Source organism: Cygnus olor, chromosome 1 (genome assembly GCF_009769625.2).
Source record: "Cygnus olor isolate bCygOlo1 chromosome 1, bCygOlo1.pri.v2, whole genome shotgun sequence".
NCBI lineage: Eukaryota > Metazoa > Chordata > Aves > Anseriformes > Anatidae > Cygnus > Cygnus olor.
In genome coordinates, this window is record NC_049169.1 from 144,528,445 (window position 1) to 144,555,230 (window position 26,786).

Consider the following 26,786-nt stretch of genomic DNA (forward strand, 5'->3'; position numbering starts at 1 on the left):
CCCCCGGGGTCTCCGCCGCTGCTGGGGGCAGCCCCGCCGCCGTCTCGCCGCGCCCCCCCCCCCCCCCCGGCGCCCCGATGGCCCTCGCAGCGCCTCCGCCGGGGCCCCCCCGGCGGCGGTGGCGGTGCTGGCGGCCCTAGGGGCGTCGGGGCCCGGCGCTGCCCCGCGGAGGGGAGGCGGAGGCGGCGGCGGGGCGGGGGCGGAGGCGGAGGCGAGGGGGCGGCGGAGCGGCGGCGGAGCGGGAGCCGGCGGCGGCGGCGGCGGCGGCGGGGAGGAGGCGATGGACGAGTCGTCGCTGCTGGACCTGCTGGAGTGCTCCGTGTGCCTGGAGCGGCTGGACACCACGGCCAAGGTGCTGCCGTGCCAGCACACCTTCTGCCGCCGCTGCCTGGAGAGCATCGTCAGCTCCCGGCACGAGCTGCGCTGCCCCGAGTGCCGCATCCTGGTGGGCTGCGGCGTGGACGAGCTGCCCGCCAACATCCTCCTCGTCCGCCTCCTGGACGGCATCCGACAGCGGCCCCGCGCCGCCGGGGGCGCCAGCGGCAGCCCCAACGCCGCGGCCCCCGCGTACCCCCAGCCCGCCGCCGCCCCCAGCGCCGTCGCCGCCGCCGCCGCCTCGGCCGCCGCCAGCCTGCGGGAGCTGGCGGCCGCCAGCCGCAGCGCCCTGCTGGGAAAGGTGGGTGCCGGGGACGGGGAGGGGGCAGAGGGACCCCCGGTGCCCGCCCGGGCTCGGGCCGTCCCGTCGGGGATGGCCCCGGGGGCGGCCGCCGCGCACCGCGGGCATCGGTCCCCCGGCGGCCGGGAGCCCCCGGAGGGATGGGGGGGACCGGGGCGGCTCCGCGGAGCCGGTCCGGGTGTTGCGGGGTCCCGCCGGTGCTGTCCGGCCCCGCTAGGTGCAGCGGGACGCGGCCGTCGGGGGGCGGCTTTGCCCTGCCCGGGGGGCTCGGTGCGGTGCCGGTGTGCGGTGCGGGAACGGGCAGAGCGTTGCGGGGCGTGCGGTTGTGTCCTTCAGACCTGCCCGCAAAAACCCAGCTGCTTTTAAAATCGATGCCCAGGGTCGCATTGACACGGCGGGGCCGGGATCAGTGCCTCCTCGTGAACCGTGTTGTGTCGGCCCGTAGGGTGACGTTGGCCACCAGACCCCTTTGGGAGACTTGGGCAGGGAGACTCTGAGCACTGTCAACTTTATCTGCTCCCTGATGCCATATATATATAGCAGATACATTGAATTATCTTTGATATCTTCCGTGGGATCTGCTTGAGCCGTACTTTAGCGTACAGGCTTTTGACTTGGAAAGGTCAACGCAGAGATTCCTCCCGAAGTTATATCACTACGGTGGATGTTTCAATTAATTAATTTCCTTTTATTTTTTTCCTGAGAGAAATGACTAGACCTGTGCTGGTGTTTTGAAGTTTCGCCTACAGGAAATGATGGCAAATGCCATACATTGTTCCGTAAAATTCAATTTTGGAGGCTGAAGTGAAATATGCTCGGTAATATTTCTGGAAGGGTAGATCCTTTATTAGGTTGCTTGGAGTGCAGTGATGTTCAGGTATTTCATAATGATTTGTCAAGTTTAGAGAAGAAGCAAGGCGGTGGGACACCACCCTCTGCTTTTTTACCCGTTTGTTTTTAGGGACACGCGTTGCAACTCGACTTAGGCTCGCTGCTTTGTCATAGCAGACAGCTCTTGTCATCTTGAGTTTTGTCCGGTTTGATTTCCAGGTAGTCCTCTCGGTGGGAAGTAGGGTCTGCGTGGGGACTTACTGCACCTGCACGATTCCTGTTGCAGAGGCAGGTTTTCTTGGCACCCTGACCAAGCTTTTGTGAACATCCCACAAGACAGCCTCTGGTTTTTATGCCTTCAAGACCTCGTTACCACAGGGGGTGCACCTATAAGGAAATGCTTTGGGGGAGAACTTGAGAGTAATTTTATACTGTTGTGCAATTTGTCACAGAAGTTGAGTTGTTATTATTTTACCATAAACAGGGAAGGCTTTGAGAAGTCGCTTCCCTAACCACTGCTGCAGATATCCTACAGCAAATAAAACCCCATCAATGTTCTATCGCTTTCTGACTTTGATTGAGTGGCACTTCACTTCTGTCGCGTGTTCCCGTGTGGGTTGCCATCCATCTGAATTTGATAGAAAGCAAAGCTACACGTGACCTTAGAATCACATTTTGGCTTTTATGGTTAACAACTGCTGCCTTCGCTTGCTGGGGCTAATGGGTGATTGTGGGGCAGTGGGTCTGCTGGGGCAGGGTGGCTCTGAGGCACCGTTTGCTTAGCCTTTTGACTGACCGCGCAATTTTATCCCGGAAATCAATGCAACGTGCTTGATCCTTACAAGGTTCATTACAGTGAAAGAAAGTCTGAACTAATCTGCTTTTAAAAAAAGCAGCAGGGGAGAATAATCCTCCTTGGAGCTGCTGATACAGCTGATTGCTGAGCTATGCTGGAGGCAGAGTACAGCACCTCTCTTTACCGAGCAATAGATGGTACAAACCTGCCCAGAATTTGGCTTTTTGGGGCTGGTACTGAAAGGCAGGACTGTATCCCTTTCAATCTTATATTGGTCTTTGACAGCTTAGGTTTCTCAAAGAGAGCTGAAGTGATTCTTTCTGTGTGTTTTTTTTTTTCTTCTTTTTTTTTTATTAATTTCAAAAATTGCCGTAGATTTGCTGCCTGGGGCTTAAATGCAAATCACAACTATTTTACTAATTAATACCTTTCATTGTAGGTTGCTCAGTGTATAAAATGGGACATGCCATCATGGGCTTTTTGGTTAGGAAGGAAACTGCTAGTCGTGAAAGGCAGTGGCACGGAGCCAAGGTCACTTCTATCAGACTTCAGTCTTGCACAGATCCTCAGACCGATATGTTACAATCACACCAGGGATATGTTTCAATGAGAATTTTAATTAACCTTAGAAGACAGAGCAGAGCCAGCTTGTGCATTGCTATTATGTCTGTGTTTTGCCACTGCACATCTTACACTTCAGGGAAGTCTTCTTTGCATAGATGGCATTTTCTAAAATCAATGAACGTTGTTTAACACGTTCATTTGGCAAAACTCTGGGGGGGTTGTATTTCTTTCTCTGGACTTGGGTGGTTCTTTACTGGTAGTTTAACATGGACTCAGTCTCTCCAGAGTGCTGAAACGTGGCGTGAGAGGGATCGGGGATGAACTGCAACTGGGGCTGTTTGGATAGTTGACTGAGACCATTCTTCAGCAATACTTCAGAAGTACTGCAGGTGCTTTAAGATATGTGGTATGCATCTCCAGCATGAGAGGCCTGGAAATGTTGTTTCCCTACAAATGCAGGCTTCAAAGATATTTGTGATTCTGCCGACATGCAGCAATGTGTGCCCTTGATAAGCCAGCTAGTCTCTTAATTTCAGCCTGCAAAAACAATTGCTTCTCCACTGTATAAAGCATTTTGGGGAGTTCACCTTAAAGACTCTGTGTAAATGCAGAGTATGATTATAGACTTTATAAAAGGGTCTGAAAGCTGAAAGAACACACTAGAAGAACGAGAGTAAGGAAATCCAGAAGCTGAGTGACCACCCCAGGGGATAAAACGGGAGGCTAAGAGTGGTTTATAATGGTAGTCGCATTACACACAAGGTTATAATTTATTGGCTCCTCTGTTTCCATTACCACTGTAGAACTGCTGGGGGAATTCAGGTTCTGTCAAAGTAAATGGCTCCCTTAGACTGGTGAGGCATTATGGTAAATCTGGGTTCTTTGCTGAACAAGGGTTGGTTGTTTTTTTTTATTTTTTTTAATTTTTTTTTAAGAATTGTTGGAATTTACCACTTAGAATCTTCTCAGGAGTTCTCAAGATCTGATAGACAGCTAAATGAATGCAAGTCTTTGGCAATTTCCTCCCAAACCAGTCCTCTTCCACTCCAGGTGCAAAGCTTATTGCCTGCTTACTCTAAATACAAACTGAGAGCAACATCTGTATAAAAACAAAGCAACCTATAAAAGATGTCTCTCGGTTTTCCCAGAAGAGAGAGCATGGCCACAGTGACAGATACACATGTGGTGCATTACCAGAAGGTGGGATAGGTAACAGCAGGCTAAGATGTGCACATAAGGAAAATGATATGTCAGCGTGCTTCAGCCAAGTGACGGATGGGCTGCGCTCCCCTGCCATTCACAGGGTGCTTCTCCCACGTACGACATCCGCAGAGCTATTTCACGGGTCCGGGCAGAAGACTGACTGCAATTTGCTAACCCAGGAGGGAAGTCACTAACCTTTGGCTTCACAAGCAGAGCGAGCAGCGGTGGTTTGTTACCTGCTCTTTTCAGTTGCTCCATTTGCAGAAATTGTCTAAAAGAGAGATTGAGTCATTACTTTTTATGAGAGCTCTGTCTCATCCTACACCATCTGTATGTTTTTGAGGTTATAGTGGATCAACTGTGGAGTAGAAGTTGTAGTTTTCCACTGCTGTGTTTCCTTATTGTATACACCTTCTGATATATGTATATCCCACACTGTTAGGCAAGAGAAAGCAGATAAGTCCTGCTTTTATATGCATCTATATCCATTGTAAGCACCAGTGGGTTGAGTAGGACACATTGTCTTGGGCAGAAGAGAATCTTGGACTCAATCTGCAGGACTGTTTCTTCTTAACAGTGCACAGTATACATGGTCCAATAGACTTACCTTTATTTTGTTCTTTTTCTCAGATTTATTTTCTTCTGGTACTACAGTTTCACTGGCCAATGATTGAGCTTTCTCATCAAGTCATCCAAATAGGACTCATACTCGTGGTATCAAGGACTCTGATCTTGGTGTTTTTTGGTTTTTGTTTTTTTTTTTGTGTGTTGTCTTGCAGATGGTTAAAAAATGTGTTTCAGTGCAGGAGATTAGTAAGGCCTCTAAAGGGTGTTGTAATGAATATAACCAAGAGTTTTACAATCCCAGCAATTCAGGCAGTCATCACAGAAGTGAGTGAGCAGAGGAGAGGGGACTGCTGAGAAGCTAAATCAGATACATTCATCATGATTCACTGAGCTCTTACGTTTTTCAGAAATACTGCCATTTGCAAGCATCACCTTTATGCCCACAGTATTTTTACACAAATGGAAACATTCAACCAGATGCTGGACATTGTTGTTAACTTCTTGCAAGCTAGAAAAATGCGTGGTGGACCTGATGTGACCAAAAGGGTGACAGCGTCACCAGTGGGCTTTTCCTTCTTCTTTTGGGTGGCCAGCAGCAACTCAGTCACATCTGGAAGAGTCAGGGGGTTGTGGGGGGGACTTTGTGCCACTAGCCTGAGGCCCTCCCTATTAATCCATGTCATTGTGGCATGCCTTTGGATGCCTCCCCTTGCCATCAAACGTGGATGCTAAGTTTAATCCCTGCACGTCACCCCTTTGAATGATTCATGGATGGTGGTAATGCATAGCGTGTGACAGCATTCGGAGTTCAGCAGCTGGTTGCTCCGAGAGAAAATGTACAGACTGGCAAGTCTGAGATCCTGTGCACATTTTAATTCTGGCAGTTTTTGCCCAGCTCCCCTAACCTCCTGCTGTTTGCTCTCTGGGGAGACGTGTTTTTAAGGCTGAGGCTTGAGCAGGAGGAGGGAGTGTGGTTCTGGGCCTGGCCCTCAAGCAAGGCCGCGTGAGATGCCGAGCTTCAGAGGTCCCAGCTGAAAACCTGCAGCAGCAGCGCTCACCTACCTGCGTGTGCTTTCTGATCCTCGTATGCAAGCTGCTGTACAAAGGCAGAGTTATTCCCGAAGGGGCTGGGATTGTAAGAAACTAAAAAGCACTGACTGCGTACACCGAAGCTCTTAGGGCTCTTCTCTGCCGCTGAATGGAGGTTGGCAGAGATGGTGAGCTCGGTGCACGTGCTGTAAGAGTGCGGGGTGTTCCTCGCTTCTCATCTGATGGGTTCGGGATCAGGAGGGCTCCTCTTGTTGGCCAGGTGCCCAGCAGGTCCACCTGGCTGAAGCTGCTGGCTGCTAACGCAGTCGTGCCTGCACTCATGGGCCGGGGTGAAGCTGTGTGTGTGAGATGCAGACCTTGCTAGGCGATGCTGTGTCCCTGTAGGCCATAAAATCCTACAGCAATACGCTATTTATGCTGGGGAGGATTTTATGGGCTAGGGAGGTCTCTAGGAGTTATTTTAGCTTGCTGTCTCAAAACTTTAGGTTAATAATCTGACTACTGTTTTAACAGTGGGTCTGGGTACTTCATGGGTTTTACACTGCTGTATTTAGAATTTCCTCTCTACTTTCACTATTTTTTCCAACATTTCATGCTCTTTTAAATCTCTGTCTCTGTCATTGCTTAAGTTTCAGATAAACCCGTAATTCCCTCTTGCACTCCAGCAACCCACCTGTAATATCCATGGTGATGGGAAGCTGCTTCCTTTTGAACTCATAGATCGCTCTTCCTTAGAAGCCTCTCCTTAAGCTGTGAAAGGCTGGTTATAACTAATATTTCACTCTGATTAATATCTCTAAGCATTGCAATTGCTGACCTCTACTCCACTGAATTCATTCTGTTTTCAGGGGCTTGGTGACTTCTGTGGACCAAAGCTCTTTGGGATGCTCCCAGTTTCAGCTTTCCAGCGGTCACTCATCACATACCGAGCTGAATTTTAGCTAGTGTTTGCTATTCAGTCCTGTTAAAATCTGATATTTTACAACAGGTTTTCCCAGTCTGGGGCAAGCTGTCATGGGAAGAACCCGAGATTAGTCCTAATAGGACATGAGAGCCTGGATGAAGATAAACTAGGGGATTTGAGAAAGCTGCATGACCTTGGACTTGCCCCAGCTCCCACAGCAGCTGTGCTTCTGCAGCTGGGGGAGAGAGGAATGGGAAGAGCTGTGCTGACTGTGAGCCCCTGGTTTGTCCTCAGCCTCACACAGCAGCAGCCTCTTGCCTGGAACAGTCGTGGCCTTCAGCTGCAAGCTTCCTGACTGGACCTCTTAGCAAAAGGGAAAGTAAAAATCAAAAAAAAAATAAAGGGGAGTGGAAAGCAATTAGAAAAATGTCTTACTAGTGCATCGCAGATCTGCGCCTGGGAATTGTTCCTTCCCATTTACCAGCCCTGGATCCTCTTTCTTCTGCCGGTTCAGATTTGGTTCTTACAGCCCCAGCCTTATGCTGATGGCTCGGGGCAGCGAGGAGGGTGCTGCTGTGCTCGCTGTACTTGTTTGTCTCTGCTACTGTGCGCTTTCAGCAGCAATGTTAAACTCGTCCCCTCCTCTTTGTGGGAAGTATTGCTTCTGCTGATAGAGAATTGATGACAAAGCTTCGAAATTGTTTGAATAGCTTTAAGAAAAACACAACCACAGTGTATGCCCAATGCTTTAATTTAATTGTCTTTGCATGTAATTTGATCGTTTTTATTCTGTTGTAAAACAAGCAAACATTAATTTAAAGATACATGTACACAGGATGCCTCTCAGTCCAGAGGAAAGAAAGAAGGAGGGGATATTACTTTTGGTCTTAAGAAGACATTCTGTTTTTAAAAGTCAAGGGAAAAATGCGAAACATCTGGAATGAAGAACACTTTCTGCCTAGTTTTTTGAGTATAATTGGGACAGGCTCTGCAGCACATGGTGATGCACAGCCATGGGGAGCTGCCCACAACAGCCACTGCCTATTTCCCTGTGCCCAACCCTGGCTATGTTTTCTCCTTGTGCATTGCACCCTGTGTATAGATGACACAAGTGTTTGCACAGCCAGGCACTGAAAAATCACCCGGGGGGGACAATATCTGCCAAAAGTGGGGCTGTGCCTGTGCTCCTCCGCTCCTCTGCCGGGGGTCACTGTCTCAGTGTGCGGGATGCTTGGTGTCAGGCCGCAGGCCCACCTCGTCACATCTGTAGGCCAGCTGCATATGGGTTAAGTAGCTAAAGCCGTAGTCAGTTGGCCTCATCACTGGTTTCTGGCACTTTCAAAGCGTGGGTTGGCCCCTTCTGAAGGCTGGCCTCTTGTTCTGTCCAAGCGGTTTGGGTTTTTGGTGTGATTGCATTGGTTTCAGTTGGTCTTTAGGAGTTTCTGAAGAGCACGTGCCCCCGCGAAAGCTGTGAAGTTGTTTTTGCCGTGTCCTGTCTTGTCCTGTCTTAGAAAATGGAAGATGTAGCAGTCTCCCTCGCTGGATTCCGGGTAGGGGGAGGCTGTAGGATGCACTGGTAAAAAGAGAGTTGGATGGGACTGTTTGCTTTCACTGTGGCAGTAGCCTAACACAGCGTGACACAGAGGTGCGCAGGGACATTCAGCTGCACGCTGAGACAACGGGACGAAGGTCCAAAGCTTGGTCCCGTGGTCTGGAGTACCTTAAGGATTTGTGTCAGCGAAGACTTTGTCCCTCGTGTTGGCTGTCATTTGGAATATAATTTATCAGACAAGTGACTCTAATGCTGTATATGGTGAATGAGTGCCTTTCTGTGTACAAAAGTGGTAATTATGGCAAGAGGTTGCTTCTGCCTCGATGCTTGTAGTGCCTCTCCACTGCTACAGCAACAGGCAGGAGAGTCTGATTATTCAGTCAAGTTATCATTAATTTTTTTCCCAAGATTTTTTTTTTTAAATCAGATCCAAGCCAATGTGAATTTGCCATTGCTAATTTTAGAATGGTCTGCTTGCACAAGATAACAAATCTCAGCTTCGGTATAAAGAAAAAATATTTTAACAGGAGGCTGGCTAGATTGTTATCAAAATGCTAATGATCATTTCTCCTACAGTCTCAGTTATTTTCAGAGGGAGGACTAGAATAGACACATCATCTGAATAAGATTGATTTTAATATGTATTACTATCTCATTAAGCTGTTAAAGTCTTTCCCCTTCTGGACAGAAGTTCATTAATTGCTGCAGCTGATGTATCATTAACGTGGGCTTAGGTGCAGGATGGGCAGGGGGGAAGAGAGATCTGAAGTTTTCAGTATGCAGTTGTGGATGTACTGTGGGTTAAGATACCACAAAGAAAGGGACACTGCTGTGTCTGGTGTACTGCCTCCTTATTGCCTTCTGTCTGACAGCCAAAAAGTCAGCCATACCCAGGCCCTATTGTATTTACTTTACTAAATGATGCATTCGGTAAATGTTGTTGAACATGTTTACTTGTGGATTAATTTCAGACTAATCCAAATCAAAAGCTCCTCAGTGAGTTACTGTAAAAAGATACGGTTTTATGAATTTACTTTTTAATTTCTAATTTCATTTTGAAATAGCTTTTAGCAGGCTGCCTGCTTTATGGGCTCCCTTCTTACATGCCTTGAAATGCTTTCCTTGCAACTTGTTTCAAGTTCACTGTATTGTCATCTCTATAAGTAAATCAATATGTTTTCATTTCCGATGATAGTAGTAATTTATGAATTTTTAATTATTTTAACCCAGTAAAGTGGAGGGAAGCAGAAGGTTGACTTAGCTGACATTTATTTATCTGTAAATAAGACACACACACACACAAAAATGTAAATATGCATGTGTGTGTGTAGTATATATATGTATCTTCTGGTATTTGTAGCTGTTGGACAGAAAAGCCTCTTGCATTCTTTTTGCATCCAGCTACAGCTGAGTAAGTCGGGCAGTGTTGTCCCCACGTGATGGGCATGGGCGTGTGTTGTGTCATGGCATGGTGGCTGCTGGCTGCTCCTGATACATCTCTGGCCATGTGCCCACTGTGCCCCGTGAAGGATCGTGCCTGCTGGAGGGATGCTGGGTGTTCATGTAGGCAGCCTCCTCCCGCACACCATAAATACAGATCTGTGCTTGTCGTGAGACTGGGAACCTGTCCCTCCTGGGATGCTAAGCTGTCCAAATCCATGGACATGCATGTGCATGGATGGCTCCTGCTGCTGTTGCACCCCTCTTTCAGGGATGGGGTCCCACTTGTACGGGAAAAAAAATGAGAATCAGAGGCTGAAGCCCCCAGTAGCACTGGGGGTGGGCACTGGTCTATCTGCTGTCCCTTGCAGAGACCTTCGTGTTCAGTGGAGACTATCCCACTGTTCATTCAACAGCTTTCCTGTGAAGAGTCCCCCTTCTTTTGCACGCTTCCCTTCTAACACAAATAATAGCAAGGCCCTTGGAGAATACAGTCATACGTATGCGTCATAAAACACAGTAAAATAATAGGTGACAACCATGAGAAGGATTTTTTTCTTGCTTATTGTCTTCTGCTGGGTAGGTAATTGTGCCGTTAGATCACAGTGGAATTACATTGTTTACATTTCACAGTCATGCATTGACGTACAGTCGGAGCCAATCATACCTTTTTAATAATGAAAAATCGGTACATTATTTTCTAAAATGAAAGTTTGATACTTTCGGGCTATGCTGCAGAGGAGAAACTATTTTTTTGCAAGCTTGAATTTTATCTGTTCTGATAAACACAGGACTTCCTCCTGTATGTGGTCAGTCTTGCTTTTATCTGAGTATATATTTTAGTGGCGAGGCTGTCACTGTAGTCATTGCTATTAACATAATTTAGCACACCTGACTGAAGGGGCTAAGCTGGCTTCAGCATCTGTAATAATTGTACAGTCAGGGAGAGGTCATTTTGTGCTTATTAACAAACAACTCAGCAGACAGAGCTGAACGGACATCTCCCACTCATCACAAGCCTTGAAAACCAGGAAATCAGTAGTTAAAGGGGAAGGTTTGTGTCTTCCTCCCTTTGTCTCCCCAGCAGCACACTGAGATGCAGAGGTACAGAGAGCCACAAGTCCTTTTCTTTCCAGTTTCTCTGCTTCTAATGTTTTTTTTGTATGGATTTTGTACTGCCTGAGTCTCTGTTGCTAAGCATTGTTTTGGCCTATACCATTTTTTTAAAAACTACAAAAGATTGCATCAAATTTGCTGCCTTCTGCTGCATGTAGGGCTGAGAAGAGGCCTGTGGCTGAATGAGAGCAGGAAATGGGCTGGGTGCACCGGCTCACAGCGCTCCTCCGGGGAGCTCGGGCCTTGTGATGCTCATTGATGGCTATCCTCTCCAAAATGTTTTGTCCTCTTTTAAGAAGTTACTAAAAACAGGAGCCGCAGAAGCAACCTGCAGAGTCAGTGGTGCAGACAGGAGATCCCATAAGGGATCTGTGTCATCGTCCCCTTCCTGCAGCACTCTGTCACTTGTTGAAGACATCCACAGGGCTGCCTGTCCCCCTTTCCTCTCAGCATGCATCCTTAAAAATGGAGGCATGGGCAGGGGATGTTGTGGCGTTGTTAATCTCCAAACCAGAGTCATAAAACCATAGAGATGTCTGTGTTGGAAAAGAGCACCAAGTCCGACCATCAACCTGTTGGTAGGTCAGGTTGTCCCACCACTAAACCAGGCCCCTTACTGCCATGTCCACACATCTGAATCCTTCAAACACATTTCTAGCCTGTAGCGCAGAGCCCAGCTTTCAGGCAGGCATCGTCACGCTTCCCCGTGCAGTGGGCTCACCGTGGGACGGAGAAGAGACGCTTCTTGCATGTGGGTGATGAAATGCTGCCCGTGCTGTTGGTGGTCGAGGACTGCCGGGGTGGGCTATGCTGGGCAGTGGCTGTTGACGATGTGACTGTATGGCGCTTAGTCACGCCGAGAGGCAGCACGAGGCCGGGCAAGAGACGAGGGAGGAGTGTTCTGGATGCTTGGCTTCCCGTGGGAGTAGGTCTCGTGTGATTGCTTCATCTTGAAGGCATGAGGGGAGCTGTTTGCGGAGGAGTTACCCTGGCAGCGCTGCAGGTTGGAGCTGGTGAGTGTAGTCAGTAGGATTTGGGGAGTGCCTTGGACGCCGGTTTGGGGTGGTGTTGCCCCTCTGCGAGCTGGGCAAGCCCTGTGTGCTTGTGCTGGGGTCTGTCTGTCGTTGAATTAAAACTCCCCATGCTGTGAGCACTCTTCACACAGGCCACCACCTGCAGGGTGCCAGAAGGTGACAAGGAAGGGACAGGGCAGGAGGGGGGAAGGTTCCCAAGGGGAAATGCTTTCCAACTGCTCTTTGTGTTTCATCAAACCGGGATTAAAAATTCCAGGAGTCACTCCAGTTTTTCAAGCCTTTTTGATGTGGCTTGGCTTTTTTGTTCATTTAGTTAGATTTTTACAAAGCAGAAATTTAAATTCCCTCAGCAGTGGCACTCGTGTAGTGCTGGGACACTGCCCTGTCAGAGGGGTCCTTTCCTGTACAATTTGGTCACTTGAGAATAAATTGCTCTGATTATGAAAACTGTGATGTGAGTTGTTTTTTTTTTTTTTTTTTAGTATCAGTCTTGGTTGTCTTTGATGTAGGAAAGCTGATTTCATTTAGTCCTAGCTATCAGAGGAAAACTTTTTGTTACTTCAGGGCTGGGGTGAGAAGAGTCAGAGCTCACCTGCAAAATCAGAGATTGTGGGGAACCAGATGGAGTTTGGGTTCCTCAGCTGCTCAGGTGGTTTCGGTGAACACTTGCTTCCTTTGCATGTCAACTCATGACTGAAAAGGAAACAGTTTCAAGCAGCAATGCCAGCTCATTGAATCAGCCGCTCCTTCCTAATGCTGGTAGAATATACAGAAGGCAAATGCACAGCAAAGGCTGTGGCCAGCCTGAAATTGCCTCGTTAGTCTGGGAACCCAGAGTGACTGGTGGTGAGTAGGCAGAGACCAGTGAATCTCAGTCAAGATGGTGAAGGTTACTTCTTCTTCTTCTTCTTCTTCTTCTTCTTCTTAATAATAATAATAATAATGATAATAATAATTTTTTCCAGAAGAGCGTCCTTGGCTGATGAAGAGCCTTGGAAGATGTTTCTATTAACAATATTTCACTTTTTAAAGTTGTATGATTGCAGACCCAAGAAAGCAATCATATGGGGATATGTTGACCTTTGTAATGTTCGGTGTCCTAGCTGTTCAGTAGCTTTGCCTGAATGAACTTCAGATAAACACCGTTTTGTTTTTCAGTACTTTTTTTTTTTTTTCCAGTGATTAGTGAAGAAAAGTGAGTAATCTGCTACTTGGCAGTGCTGCCAGGCACATAGTAAGAGAGCAAAAGCCTCTCTCTGTAGTAGGAAGGATGAATTGATTTCATTTTTTTAACTTTATTTTATTTCCACCTCTTCTTCCCCTTCAGTCCCTGCAGCCCAAGGGACTGCAGATTTTGAAGATCAGCGTGAAGGAGCTGCGATGCCAAAGCTGTTCACAGGGTCACAGGAGAGCCTCGGGGGCCAGGTACTCCTGAGGACTGTGACTGGGTTGCTGTGGGAGGTGTGAGAAATCACTGCTGCAGCAAGCAGCGATATCGTGCCACCTCCACAGACCCATTTTGCTGGAGAAGAAGAGTCTCCTTCCTAGTGAGACAGACTGGAGGAACAGCATTTAGATAGCTTTGCTTCATTGCCCTGGCACAAATATTATTCAGGATAATGGTTTGCGCTGATGGAGTTACTCTCTTGCTTCGCTGTGGCTCTGCCAGGTGTACCTGGTTTTGGCTCTGCATGCAATGAGCAGGTTTGCCTTTTCTCTCTTGTTTATTGCCAACCTGCTCTCTCCATGCCCTCATGAGCCCCCAGTGGCCACTCAGCATTGTCCCTCTGCCTGTCCCCAGCCCCCTGGGTGCCAAGAGCCCCGTGCAGGGCTGTGCCGCAGGGCTGCTCCTCAGCCATCCCAGCCCCTTCCTGCCCGTTTTGCACCTGAGCAGTGTTTCAGGGCAGAGACAGACCAGAGAAATGGGCACAGGAAACAGAACCTGGCAGGCACAGCGACAGACAGGGAACGGGGAAAAGTAAATCTTGCAAAACACACAAATGTGTGTTTTGGGAGGCTACAGTAGCTGATGAGGAGCTCTGCTGTTGATTCCTCAGCTGTGATGCAGTGAGGATGCTGTAAGGAAAATTGCATTTTTGTGTTGGAGGGTTTCCTTGGTTATACTGCTTCCAGATTGAATATGGAATTGAATAAATATGGAGTCATTCTTGTGTCTTTATTTCATCACAGCCTTGCTGGAGGAATTCCTTTGATTTGCAGAAAGGTTTAGAGTGGAAAAATTGTTCAACAGCCAAAGCCAGTGTAGTTTCATACTTAATGGATTGTTTAAATTTCCCAACAGGGATATTCAGTTTCTGAACAGTGATAGTAAAATCTTGACCTTATGTTACAGCTTCAGTTCTTTAATAAGTAGAGGTATCTTTATTTAATGTCTCTTAACACCACAGAAAGCTTTATAGAAAATAGTGAATATTAGTGCCGCCTCTTTAGATGAGAAACACAGAGCGGCCTCCTAGCAGTAGGGTAGAGCTGGACAGAGGCTTGAGGGCTCTTCTGCTGTGGCCCTTGATGTTCTCAATCTCTTGTCATCATACGTGTGTTTGGAAAGAGCGTAACAGACATTTCACAACAGGTTTTGCTCTGGTTGAAAGTGCTGTGACGAGCTTCACCTACTTCACTGTGTATGTACTACAGCTTCATTTGGCCTATATCCAAGTTTAGTTACTTCAGTTACTGAAGTTGTTTCCCTCTTCTATTTCCTACTACTAAATTGCTGTAAAATTAACTGGAAAACTACTATTGTGTACCCAGTTTCTTTCTTTTGTCTTCATATTCTGGGTCTTTTTTGTTCGCATGTGTTTATTTTTCCTTTACTTATTTTCTCTTTTATTGCATCTCTGAAGCTTTTGTTCTCAATTTTCATGTCACTTGATATATCAGAGAAGCCAAATAAAATATTTCGCATTGCTGTTTCAAGTTAAAAACCAGTTTTTATGCTGAACAATAATTGTATTACAAGGAAGCCTGATGTGCCCTCAATGCCATTACAATATGTTGAATAAAAGGTAATTTAATGGAAACAGTGGAGTATTTGAAAGTTCACTGCATGAAAATTGGATTTTTGCCTTTTGTTATTTACATTGCACCTTATTCATATTTAAGGCCACAGGGATTATCATCCTCCTTAATGGCTTTATTTAATAAAGACTTTAGGATCTAGCATAGGCTTCAATCTGTTATCAGGATTTCAATTAACTAGCTTTGCCTTCGGTAGCCTTACAAATCCTATAAATATATCTAAATAATTAATTTGCTTTCCCTGGATGGTAGTGGCTACTCTTAAATACAGCAACTGCATACATAGCTGCCTAATGGTAACAACTGTGCTCATAGCTTGCTTTTATTACTGTTTTGCCAGAAGATGACTTTTGGCTATTAAGGTGACTGGCTGGATCAGGACGAGTGTCCCAAGATAAAAGACCTTGTGGGGAAGCTTGAGTTATGGCTGAGGACCACTGGAGCTGGGATGCAGCTGCACCTTGAGTTCTGGGAGGAGAGGATGGGGGCAGGTGGATGCCACACATCAACGTACTGCTGTCAGTGGGCAGATGGACTTCAGGTCCTTGGGTTGTTCCTGGGTGTGATGGTGCAAATTCACCTGTGCAAAATCACACACTTGCAGCAGCTTCGTAGTCAAGGCTGTTCCCAGCTTTTCTTTTGAGGTGATGTTTCAATCGCTTTGCAAACTGTGACAAACGGTGAGGCAAACAACTTTTGCTGCACCCTTTTGGGTACTGAGAGAGCCTGAGGTTTGATTCAAAGCGAGCCCAATTCACAGTCAGACTTGAAAGGGGATGCCTCAAAAATACAGGGGCAGGGCCTGCTACTTTCTGTATTTTCACTTGCAAATTTTCCTCCCCCATGCTCACCAAAATATCAGCTCTGAAATATCAGCCATGCACTGAACTGTGGGGTCACAGCAAATAATGAACTGATGCTGATTCAGTGAGAATCATGTAGTGTGTTCCCTAAGCCGGCCCAGACACTCAGGAAAAATGCCTCCCACGCCCCAAAACAGAACACAAACGAGTACCAGAGAGCCTGGATGAAGGCTGGGTTACAGCCCAGGTGGCACAGGTGAGCCCGGACTTCACCCATTTGCAGCAGGCTGCGTCCCCTCCCCAGTGTGTCTGTCCCCATGCCATGGGGCACACGACTCTGCAAAATAGTCAGTGGTTGCCCTAAAAGATGCAGAGCAGGATAGAAGTTGGCAGCTGTGTAAAAGCACTGTTGATCCGAGATCTCTTCCAAGTGACTCCTGCTGGCTCGCATCCCGAGGAAGGAACATTTCAGACCTTCACAGAGATCACAGCGCCAGTCAGATTGAAAACTGTTGGGATCTTTAAAGCTTTAAAAATATTTTTCACCTATCACTGCGTGATTAACTAAGTGTATGAATTCGAAGGAAAACATAATATTTATTAAACATTGTTCACTTAGTCATTTTGGCACTTACTAGGCAAAGACTATGCATTTTTCCCAGGAGTTATGTTAATAATTTCAGCATGATAACTTTAATTTTAAAAAGGTCTTCTCTTTGTTTAGGGAGGGTTATTTGTGCCCATGTACAAGTAAAGCTTTAATTAAAACTTCTGTTCTCCAGTATTACAGAAGTTTAAAATGCACTTTCTCCCCCATGAGACAAAAAGACGAGTTATATTTACAGGGCTAAAAGGGTTAATGTGTGAAAATGAAGACATTCAAGGCTGTGTTACTGACAGCTCCATTGTCTTGGCAAAGGAAAAAGATGAAGCACAGCTTCAATTTACTTTTCTTGCTAAACAGTGCTTTGTTTTATAATGTTATGAGAAATCATTCCATATCTGGAGAAGATGGAGAACATGGAAATCATGATACTGCGTCCGTTGAGTACACATTTGGGTGATCCTTGAGGAGTTTTGAATGCTGTTCATTGCCTTTTGGGAGGCTTCCAGTACAGGATGCTGCTCTTCGGTTTTACCATTTCTTCCTTAGCCCTCATGGAAGGCTTGAAAGAGAAAATATCTCTTTTCTTCCGAGGAAGGTCTGAGGACTTAAAATGGAATCCTTGTTTTTGGTGCCTACTGCAGCAGATAAAAATATGGGGGAATTTCCCATACATTTGTCCAATTTGGGAAATGGATGCTCTTAGATACATCTGCCATGGGAAAACAGGATGTGTTTAGTGAGTTCACAAAATATTAACTATTTAGTACCTTTTGTTTATCCATGGTAGCAGAGGTTATTGCCAATGCCAGAGAACTGATGAGTAAAGTAAAAAAAAGGCCCAGGTAAGAATTCACATCAAAACTCTATTTCCCAGACTCCTGCAGTTTTCCCTAAAACCTTTTTTTTTCTGCAAATATGAGTGGGAAAAGAAAAACACTAAAAAAAAAAAAAAGAGATAAATATGTTTCTTTCCTCTAACAGATGTCAGTGTTTACAGTAAAAGTATAACTTTGGTGTAAATCAGTACTTGCCCGGAGTAAACTCCACCCATGGAGTACACAGTCCTTCAGAAAAGCCAGAAGAAGGGGCACCAAGGTAGTGTCTCTTGCTGAAACCTATGTTTAAGGATACTATAATTATTTCTTGGGAGATGTTCATTTGTGCCTGCACCGCCCTCTCCTGTTGAAATCCTCCCAGAAAAGGAGGGAATAAAACTATTCTGCTGCTTTCTCAGGTTTCCTATGGTAGTGCTCCTGATGAGATTGCCACCTATCCCTCTAAAAGGGCTAGGATTTGCCACCCAGAAGTACCATGCTGAACCAGTAGCCTTTAAATACCATGTCCGTCAGTAGTGCTGGTCCAAAGGAGCCACATCATCATCTGCGAGCCACCAGACAGCAAAGTGGCTCCCACAACAAGAGGGAGAGCAAACAAGGAAGAATATAAATGTTTTGATGCAAGACCTGTATTTTTCTTTGAAAATTGGTAGCAAGTGGTCAGTCTATAAAGAAAGAAATGTCGCTGTTGCCTGAACTCATTTTTAAGTTTCTGTGGATGGGAATTTTGAAATGTTCATGACAAGTTCATTGCTAGAGGAATGCTGCCTCAGAGTGAAGCTTTCCTTTTGTTTTTGTATTTATTTCAATTTAAAACAATTTATTTCAATATAACGCATTGTTATTTTACCCTTACAAAACAACCCATGTCACTGATAGGGAATTGTTTGTCTGTTAAGATAAACAAATTCCTCTGTAGCTCATGTGAACGGTCTATTGCTTCTTCTTTACAAGGCATGCAAATCTCTCTCTTGTCTGTTTGTGATCAATCTGTTTTTCTCATCTTTGCCCATGGAAAGGCCCTGGCTCGTGTTCTTGTTCTGAATCATATTTTGATTGTCTCATTTCCTACTGAAGTGATTAAAGCTGAGCTGGGCATACACAGATTGTAACTTTTATACATAACTATGCTAAGCTGCAATGTATATTATTAAAATTTCTAAAATTATCTTCTACTGACTGCTTATTTAAAGCACCAAAGCCTGCTGGATGGGTTATGAACAAATGATACCACTACCACATTCAATACCTCTTATCGGGTTCATTTTTACGAAGGATCAGGAGGAGGAGGTGATGTGCCCTGGGTTTTCAGCCCAGCCAGGTTGTACCTGGGGGACCAGGATTCCTGGATGCAATGAGGAACAAGCACACTTTGTAGTATGTGAACAGCCAGAGATACTGAACAGCACGTCAGTGCAACATTGGCTGTGCCTGGTCATGGCAGTGAAGCCATGGAATCACATTCCTGGCCATGGAATAACTTTAGAAGAAAGCAGTCCTTAAAACTATAGACCCATTGCTCTTTCATAATTGGGAATTGCATCCCTCTGCTAAACTTTAAAGGATGTTATCAGGTAGTTTCTTGGTTGGGTGTGCTTTTTAATGTTCACATCTGTGCTTTCTGTGACTGAAAGCAGAGCTGGAAAGTGCAGCCATCCCTCCCGTCATTTAGCTGAGAGACTCTTTCTTCAGACTCGGGAAATTGTCACCTGTCCTGAAAATTTATAGCTCGTCTTTGCTTTGGGGCTACTGCGAGTTAATCTGAAGTATTTATAGCTATTATAGTTGTTTGACAAACAGGTTCAGCCAAATAAGAGACCTCAGTAGAGCTGATGAATAGCAGGGAGTCCTTTATTTAACTTGGCAAGGCTCATCACAAACCACTGAAGAAAGCAGTCACTGTCAGTAGTATTGAATGGTGGAGTATGATAAACAGAGAGGTCACAAAGCCCAGTTTTCCTCAGAAACAGAAACACAAAGGGCTTGCCAAACAGCTTTAGACTCAAATATAGGTGTTTTATGTATTCAAAGCATATGGGGTTCATAACTATTGTTCCCATAGGTATTTATGAGCTTTCTCAAAATGTAAGCAGGAAACAGATCTTGAAGGAACACAGAAGTGACACTCAGCCAATCCATTTTGCTGAAGTGCTTCCCTAAATTAAATCCATTGCTTCCAAAGTGAAGTTGATAATAGGATGTTGGAAACAGAGTATTTCAGGAGCGGTTTGGAAAGCAGCTACCACCAGCCCATTGCAAGCACAGGTACTCTGACAAGAATTCCCCGTTCCCAAATGTGGTGCTCACCTAGGGCCTCAACTCAGCAGAGGCTTTAAATGCCTGCTCGTGTTAAACTCTGTTAAAGCATTTTTGCCTGTGGTTAACTATCACAGCATGTTCTCAGCTAAGCATGTGTCTGATGTGTCCTCTGCAGAAAGAAACAGCTGACTTGAGGTTAATTTTCTCTGTGCAGCTACTGGACTCTCTTCTGGCTGTACCTGTCTGCATCTATTTAGAAGAAGGCAACAAGTGCTGCAGCGGCCTGGGTCCTCATGTCAGGAACTGTTTAAGAACATGGCTGAAGTCCTTCACTAATTCATAGGAGAGCAGCTGAAGGGGCTGGAAAGAAGCGGGTTGATAAAATGTAATTTCAGGGTTACTGCTTTTTGTCAGCTGTTGCAGGGAGGATGAGCATTGCAAGTGTCACAGGTGTCTTTAATTTTATATGGTCTACTTACTGAAGTATTCATAAGGAAGGGATATATAATGTGAAAGCTCTGGTTGGAAGGAATAAAGGTTATTCTTAAATATCGGCACAGTGATTCCTGCACCAAGTTCTTCAATTGGCAAAATGATTGGATCGCTGTGTTTACGGAAAAAAATAATCGAAGCTACCTCTCACTGATGTGCCTTCTCTTTTTTTTTTTTCTTTTTGTAACCCATCCCACAATAACATTTGCTGTAGATGTGTCTTAAAGTCGTAAGTGCTGCAAGTGTGAAAAAATCCTGGCTTTCGATGAGCAGCTGGGGAGCCGAGGCTGTGATTTATAGGAAAACATAAGTGTTGCAGAATTCAAAAGCAAGTATTCTCTTCAGTTTTAGGTTTGATGAGTCCTGTGAGCCCTCCAGGACTGGTAAGTCCCATAAAGCATATGGTTAGCAAATTGTGTGAATTCCAGTCTGAAACAAATGTAAAAATAGAGGAACTGGTTTTAGCACTGTGTTTTTTACTGTCTGCTCTTACGTTACAATTGTGTTAGAAATAGGAACACTAAACTTTTACAGCTGGCAACAGGTGGAGGGCGATGAACAGAGGGATTGTTCTGGATGTGCCGGGGAAAGGCAAGATGCAAACAGCGTGACTTGGAGGGTCTGATGTTTTAATAACCTAGCTCATTTAGGTGCAGCCCAGCAGCAGCCCCCTGAGGCCAGTCATCATTCATTTCTGTACACTTGAGGCTGTTGTCAGCTCAGCATGTGTCCTGGTGCCAGCCCCGTGCCGTGGTGCTGTCACACCAGGGTGCTGGAAGGGGAGGAAGGGCGGCACTATCTTGATGAACCACGCATCTGCAGCATCATCCCTAGTCCCCTCCTCTCTGTGTGGTGCCTGAATTTCAGTTTTTGCCTCCTGTGCAAGCAGGGAACAGCCCCTCCATGACACTATCCTGCGCCAGACACCAGCCTTTGGAGAGTGCCAGCATTTGCTTGACCGCTGCTGCCATCTTCCTTGCCCCGTTCTCAGGACGCTGATGAGTGTCCCCCCGAGGCTGGCTGGGTGATGAGTGACCAGCCGTGCTGCCTCCTCCTCCCTCCACCCAGCTGTGGTGCTCATGGCAGGTCCTTTCTTGTGCCTCCTGCAGATTCACATGTCCCTCTTCTTGCTCTTGAAAGTTGGGTAAGTCAGTGGAGTGCTCTTGGCCTCTGGTGCCCAACCGAAGACCCCCACGTGTGCCATGGTTAAGGCCAGGAGCCAGTTGCCTCCATGCACCCCAATTCAGCAGAGGCTGCAAGCTACTCACCAGCATTTCTTTATCAATATAGGGCCTAAACTCAAAGGTTACAGAGCAGGAAGGGCTCTGCTAGCGTTTATAGGTCCCTAGAACAGCATGGAAAGCTGTCATTAAAATTTCCAGGATACCTTAGGAAACACATCATACCCAGACACACAGGAGAGCATCTCTCCCAGCTGGGAATCTGACGTGAATGTGGGAACAGAGGATGACAGTCCGACACACCATGGGGTTTAGCACGGGTGTGTGCAGGCTGCATCCTGACCAGCTTCAGCGGTGGGAAGCTGGACACTGCCAAACCCGTATTTTAAAACTGCCACAGAACTGGCATTTTATGAGCTGCCTCCTCCCACGACCTTGCAGCAAGCCTCAGCATGTGACCAGGCAAATTGCTGCTTTCTTATCCTCTTGCAGCCCATGGAGGTGCATTTGAGGGCTAATTGCTTAACCAGCCCCTACCCCTTTCAGGTAGGTCTTGCTGGCACGAGAAGCTCCAGAAGTTGCCTCAGGAGATGAGCTGTCCTGAACACAGATTCAGCCAGTCTGTGCTGGCTGCATGTGGTGTAAATATGTGGTTGAAGCTCTTAAAAAAACCCTGCACGGTGATGGGTCATGAAGGGGTTTTACCAGGCCCTTCGGGACTTTTTTTTTTTTTTTAATAAGGACAATGGGAAATAATTGCCAGTAGTCTGCAACAACAAGGTCTGGAGTTGATAGGGAGAGGCTGTTAGGTATATAGCTTGTCCTTGATCACAGCAGTGCTCCAGGTGCCTGATAACGAAGGAGTCAACATATTAGGTAGTGTTTGACCAGCAAAAATTGCAAGAATGCTGGCAGCTCATCCCAAATATCATTCCTCTGCTTCTCTGTGGGGCAGTAAGTATATATACATATGGAGCCAGTGTGGTTAAAGATTTGCAAAATGTGTGAACTCTCCCTCTGCCTTCTCATGGAAAGTGCCACCTGAAGTCTGGCCCTCTCAGTCATGCAGATCTATGTAGGACAAAGGAGGCTGACTTTACTTTCAAGTACCGGGACTGTTCTTCTACTGCCAGCACAATGTAATTTGATAAGGGATAGGCAAATTTGGGTTTGTGACCATAGTTATTCTTCAGAGAGCAGTTGGGATGAGTTGTGGAGCCAGAAAAGGTTTTCATCCTTTTACGTGCTGGTTCCGTGACGCGTGTGTAACATTTATGTTGGTAAATAAATCTCTCTTATGAAGAGGAGGCTTTAAAGGATAAAGAAAGTCTTTCTGTTCATAGCCCCAGATCCTGCAGCACTTTGGTTTTCAGCATTATTTATAAGCAGGCATCCTTATCTGTAAGAAATCCTGGTTTATGTCTCTGTTTCACACTTGGCGAAGCATTGCTCCGTCAGGAGTCTGTAGGATATGTGTGTTTTATACACATCGCAAGGTATATTTAGATATACCAACCTAAGGCAAAACACTAAAAAGAAGGAAGGAAGAAGAAATTACCCCAGAGCTGAATAATTTTTATTTTTGATTGTTTTACAGTAAAATGTAGTAAAGCAAGTATGTGTAATTTACCTCTTCTTGTTGACTGCCTTTGCAGAACTATATCTGAATCATTTCCTGTTAGTGAATAAAATCAAGAGGTTTTCAGGGTTGTTTAGTCTGGGCAACTGGGAGTTGGTGTAGCTAATGTGTTCCAGGAGGTTAACCACTGCGAACTCTCTTGTCTGAGCCATTTCCCTTTTTCAGAGGCTTTGCAGCCCGTACGGTTGCCTTTCAGGTAGCAAGTGATCAGCTGTCTCACACGTAATGTGAAAGAGATCAATCTGTGGCAACTTGAAATCTCAACAACAGGCAGTGCCTGTCTCTGCTGTGGCCTGGGAGGGGGTAAAGGAGAGTGACTCTTCCACAGCAACAATTTCCTCTTCCCAGAATAAAGACATTCATATTTTATGTGCAGTAGTTCTTGAAAACCTTCTTTTGCATTCACAGAAAATCACGTTAATAGGCAGGGTATTTATCTGTAATTCACATCTTCAACGAGGGGAATGGTGCTTCCTCCAAGGCATTTTAATGGAAATTTTTATTTACCGATAGAATCCAAAAACCATTAGCAATTTTAGGTGATGCTGACAAAGGGGAGTAATGAATGCAGGCTCCTTCTGACCGGCGTGGTGCCATTGCTCTGGAAAAGCTGGGAGCAGGCAGTGGAGCTTTGTGCTACAGAGCCATCTGGAACGGGCGATTACACGGTTTGCAATTAGCTCCTGGTGTCAAGATGCTCAGGTCACAGGGTTTCTTCATCATAGCGGTTTCTGTGGCACTAAGTCACTAATCACGCCTGGGATGCCTGCGGGCGATTGCTGCTGGCAGTGCTTTCTTCAGCATTTAACCTGCGCATTTTTGAACAGCAGTCCTTCTTGTACTTTTTTTTATTAACGTCATTTTGGAGCTTTTCATTGATTTTTTTTCCCCCGTTCTTTTTTTTTTCTTTTCTTTTAACAGTGGCTGATGTATTTGTAATTAATTATTTAGTGAGCATGGTACGACATAAAAGGGAATATTTTACAAACGATTATATTTTTCTCCTTTGCGTGGCTTTTTGCCCTGCTCTCCTGTGATCTCCTGACAGCTGATCTCATGGATGATGAAAGTAACCACTAATGGGCTTCTATTTCTGCATGGTTATAGGTGTGCTGCATTTCAGCCCCTGCGTGGAGGATAAATTCTCAGGTTCCTTAATGGAAATTTGAAGAGTATTTTTCACATGCAACACAAGCATGCTAATGGATGGCTAAAGCCAATTCCATTCTTGGGTTTCAAATTCATTTTTATAAAAGCTCTGCGCTTAATTCAGTTCAGAATGTGCTCTTAATTCAGCAAAAGAGGAATGGTGATTACGGTGAATACTGGAAATCTGATGGCCATTGTGTTAATTTTTAGAAAAGAAATGCATTCTTATTTGTCATGCTGTTCACATTAACAAGAGGGCTACAAACTACGGAAGCCCATTGTAATTGATACTCTACAAACAATTTCCGTACATATTTCTGTTTGATTCACAACAGTAGTCAACATTCAAGAAGCAATTTGAGAGGCTACAAAAAAGCAATATTTTTGTGGTATTTTTGAGCAATATTAGGTTTATAGTAGACCCTGGATATAGAGAATTAAGTGAAGGTAAATGTCTGTTAACAGTATTTTTATATGTATATTTAACTAATATTCTACTGAGTTTTTCTAGCATGAAAGTCCAAAAGAAGCACTGACTGAATGATTTTGTTTGTAAATACACACACCTTGACAATTGTCAGTTTTTAAAAAGAGAGTCTTGCTCTTCCTGTACATGGTTATAAAGTAAGAGTGCTCGAGGTAGTTCAACAAAAGTTAATCAAGATATGCTGACGCCGATCTATTTGCGGTGTTTACAGGATACATTCAGCTAGCCTCCGTCCTAAATTTCGCCCTATAACGGCAGAGAAGTTATTGCACTCTAAAAACACATGGTTCTTAAGGTTTTTACTCTTTTCTAACGTCATGAACCATTGCTTCATAGGTGCAGAGAGGTTTCATATGCATGGGACAGGCAGGAGAAGGCCCAGGAAGTCGGGTGGCCTAGCGGCTGCTTCTCAGCACACAGTCTTGGTGGGTGGTTCCCTGCTGCTTATGTTTAGCTTGGGAAAAAGAGGTCAATAGTGTTGCTTCTGCTTTGAGTATCCTACCTAACAGGTTCCTATAATACTGTCTGTTTGCTCCAGCAGGCCCTCGGACAACAGCAAGGGAGATGCATCTTCACTAGAAGTTGTGTTGATTTCTGTGCAGTTTTTCCAGCAATTGGGTTTAGCCACCTGGCTTGGGCTCTCTCAATAAAAGACCAAATAAAGAGTGTGTCAGCTGTGTGAAATCCATTTCTGAGAAAAGCTTAAAACTCACCCATTTGAAAGAGTAAGGAAGGCATCCAGTGATGGTTCTCCAGAGCCCTCACACGGTGTGTCTTCAACTCGCTGTACTGCTGCCTCTGCTCACCTGCTTTCTAGCATTCACAGCATACGTACCTGTTATCACTGCTATTTTTGTCGTGTAACTTAGACCATAAACACCTGAAAGCCAGGGTCCTCGTTTTATCTGCAAAGTCCCATGTGAGTAGGATATTCTGTAAAGGAATATTAATAGTAACAATGACCAGATGTAGTGCAGTAGCGAAGTCGAGCAAATTCCCAGCTGTGCCACGCCAGTGGGCTTCTCTTTATCTCAATTCCTCTGACTGTGAAGTTATTTTGCTTTCTTCTCAAGAGGAGATTCTGTGAAGATTCCTTCAGGTTTGGAACTTTCAGCCTAATGCTCTTCTATGGATTTGCTGGTCGTGCATCAGACTATTGAAAAGTGAAGTACAGGGAAAACTGAAAAAAAAAGTAGTCATTCTGCTCAAAATTAGCTTTCTCTGCACTAGTCTTTTTTCTTTTTTTTTTTTTTCTTTTTTTTTTTTCTTTTTCCCTCTAAGTAAATTTGCCTTTCAGAAATAGGTTCAAAAAGCAAGGAAACATGATGGGTATGCTTTTTCTCCTTGTTTATGCAACCACTGCTTTCCTACGATCTGCCACAGGACATTTTTAGGAAGCAGTGAGGACTTCAGATCATCACCTCTGCTGCCATGCATCTTGTCTAAGGGTTGCACAGGGCTCCGTGGGCTCAGCTACAAATTCAGGTGCAAAGTGAGATATATAGCTGGCAATACGTGCATTCCCTGGGGAGTAGGCCTGCCTGATCTGTTTGCAGTGCACAGCCTGAATTTTGCAGCAAATTGATGACACTTTGGTTAAGGCTAATGGGATTGTCACTGTGTGAAACACAGCAAGTGCTGCAGGCACACAGGGGGGTCGCGGAATAAGGTGTTTTGCAAGGGTACATCAACAGGATTATGCTGGCAAACAGAGAACATGAAGGAGGACTTTTCAAATGCTAATTCTTAGGTTTGTAAGGTGAGAGTTTACTCTTGCAGCTGTGACATATTCTGTGAATTCCTGCAGTCCTACAAAGGGTTTGAGAAGTAGAGCTGTACTGAATGGTACAAATCCTATGCTTGTTTTTGGCAGCTTGTTCTCTAGTCCTTGTCTCTTGCTCTGATACTCTAATAAAGCCTTTAATTTCTGCTACCCATGGATCTGAGAGCTGGTGGAGCTTGAATCAGGGCTTGAAAGGAGAACAACAGCAGTATTTTGCTGTTTACTGTAAGCTGCTTCCACTGCAGTTAGTGAGAAGTTCACTGCAATATAAAAGACAAGGACGGGAGAGTGGGAATTGAGAAATGATGAAACCCTTTGCTTATATTGGTATTTATTTCTGCTGAAAAGCAAAAGACAGGGCAATTTTCTGTTATTTAAATTCACTAAAATAATTGGCACTGTGGCAGGTGACTGCTAGGGCATTGCCTTCAGCCTTTCACGTGAGTTACACAAGCTCATTCAGTCTATTTGTAGGGCATGGCACCAGATTTTCCCAATTTAGTGATGGGAATGGTTCCCCTCCAGGACTTGTGCGTGTGCTGCAGTTACCTTATTTGACGTAAATCCTCTTGTCGTCCTCCTCTAGGGAAAGCACTTAATGTAGATAAATCTCAAGGAGCCTGGCATGCTTACATTAGCCGTGCAGGGGAGCTCAGTGCTCAGCGTGCTAACAGGCTGGGATCAGAAACTACAGGTTGCTGCTGTCTCTATATCACTGGCTTCTGCTCTGGCCCCACATTCCCCACCTTTTAGCATGCTTTGGCAACTTCACAAGCTT

The 26,786-nt window shown here is 45.5% G+C and overlaps 1 protein-coding gene across 1 annotated transcript in view; it reads left to right on the top strand.

Annotated features, from left to right (window-relative positions):
• Positions 1-280: 280 nt before the first annotated feature.
• Positions 281-26,786, top strand: part of SH3RF3 (SH3 domain containing ring finger 3) — a 241,142-nt gene continuing 214,636 nt past the window's right edge. Inside the window, 1 exon segment of the mRNA XM_040567357.1 lies at positions 281-676. Coding sequence (XP_040423291.1) covers positions 281-676 — 396 coding nt within the window.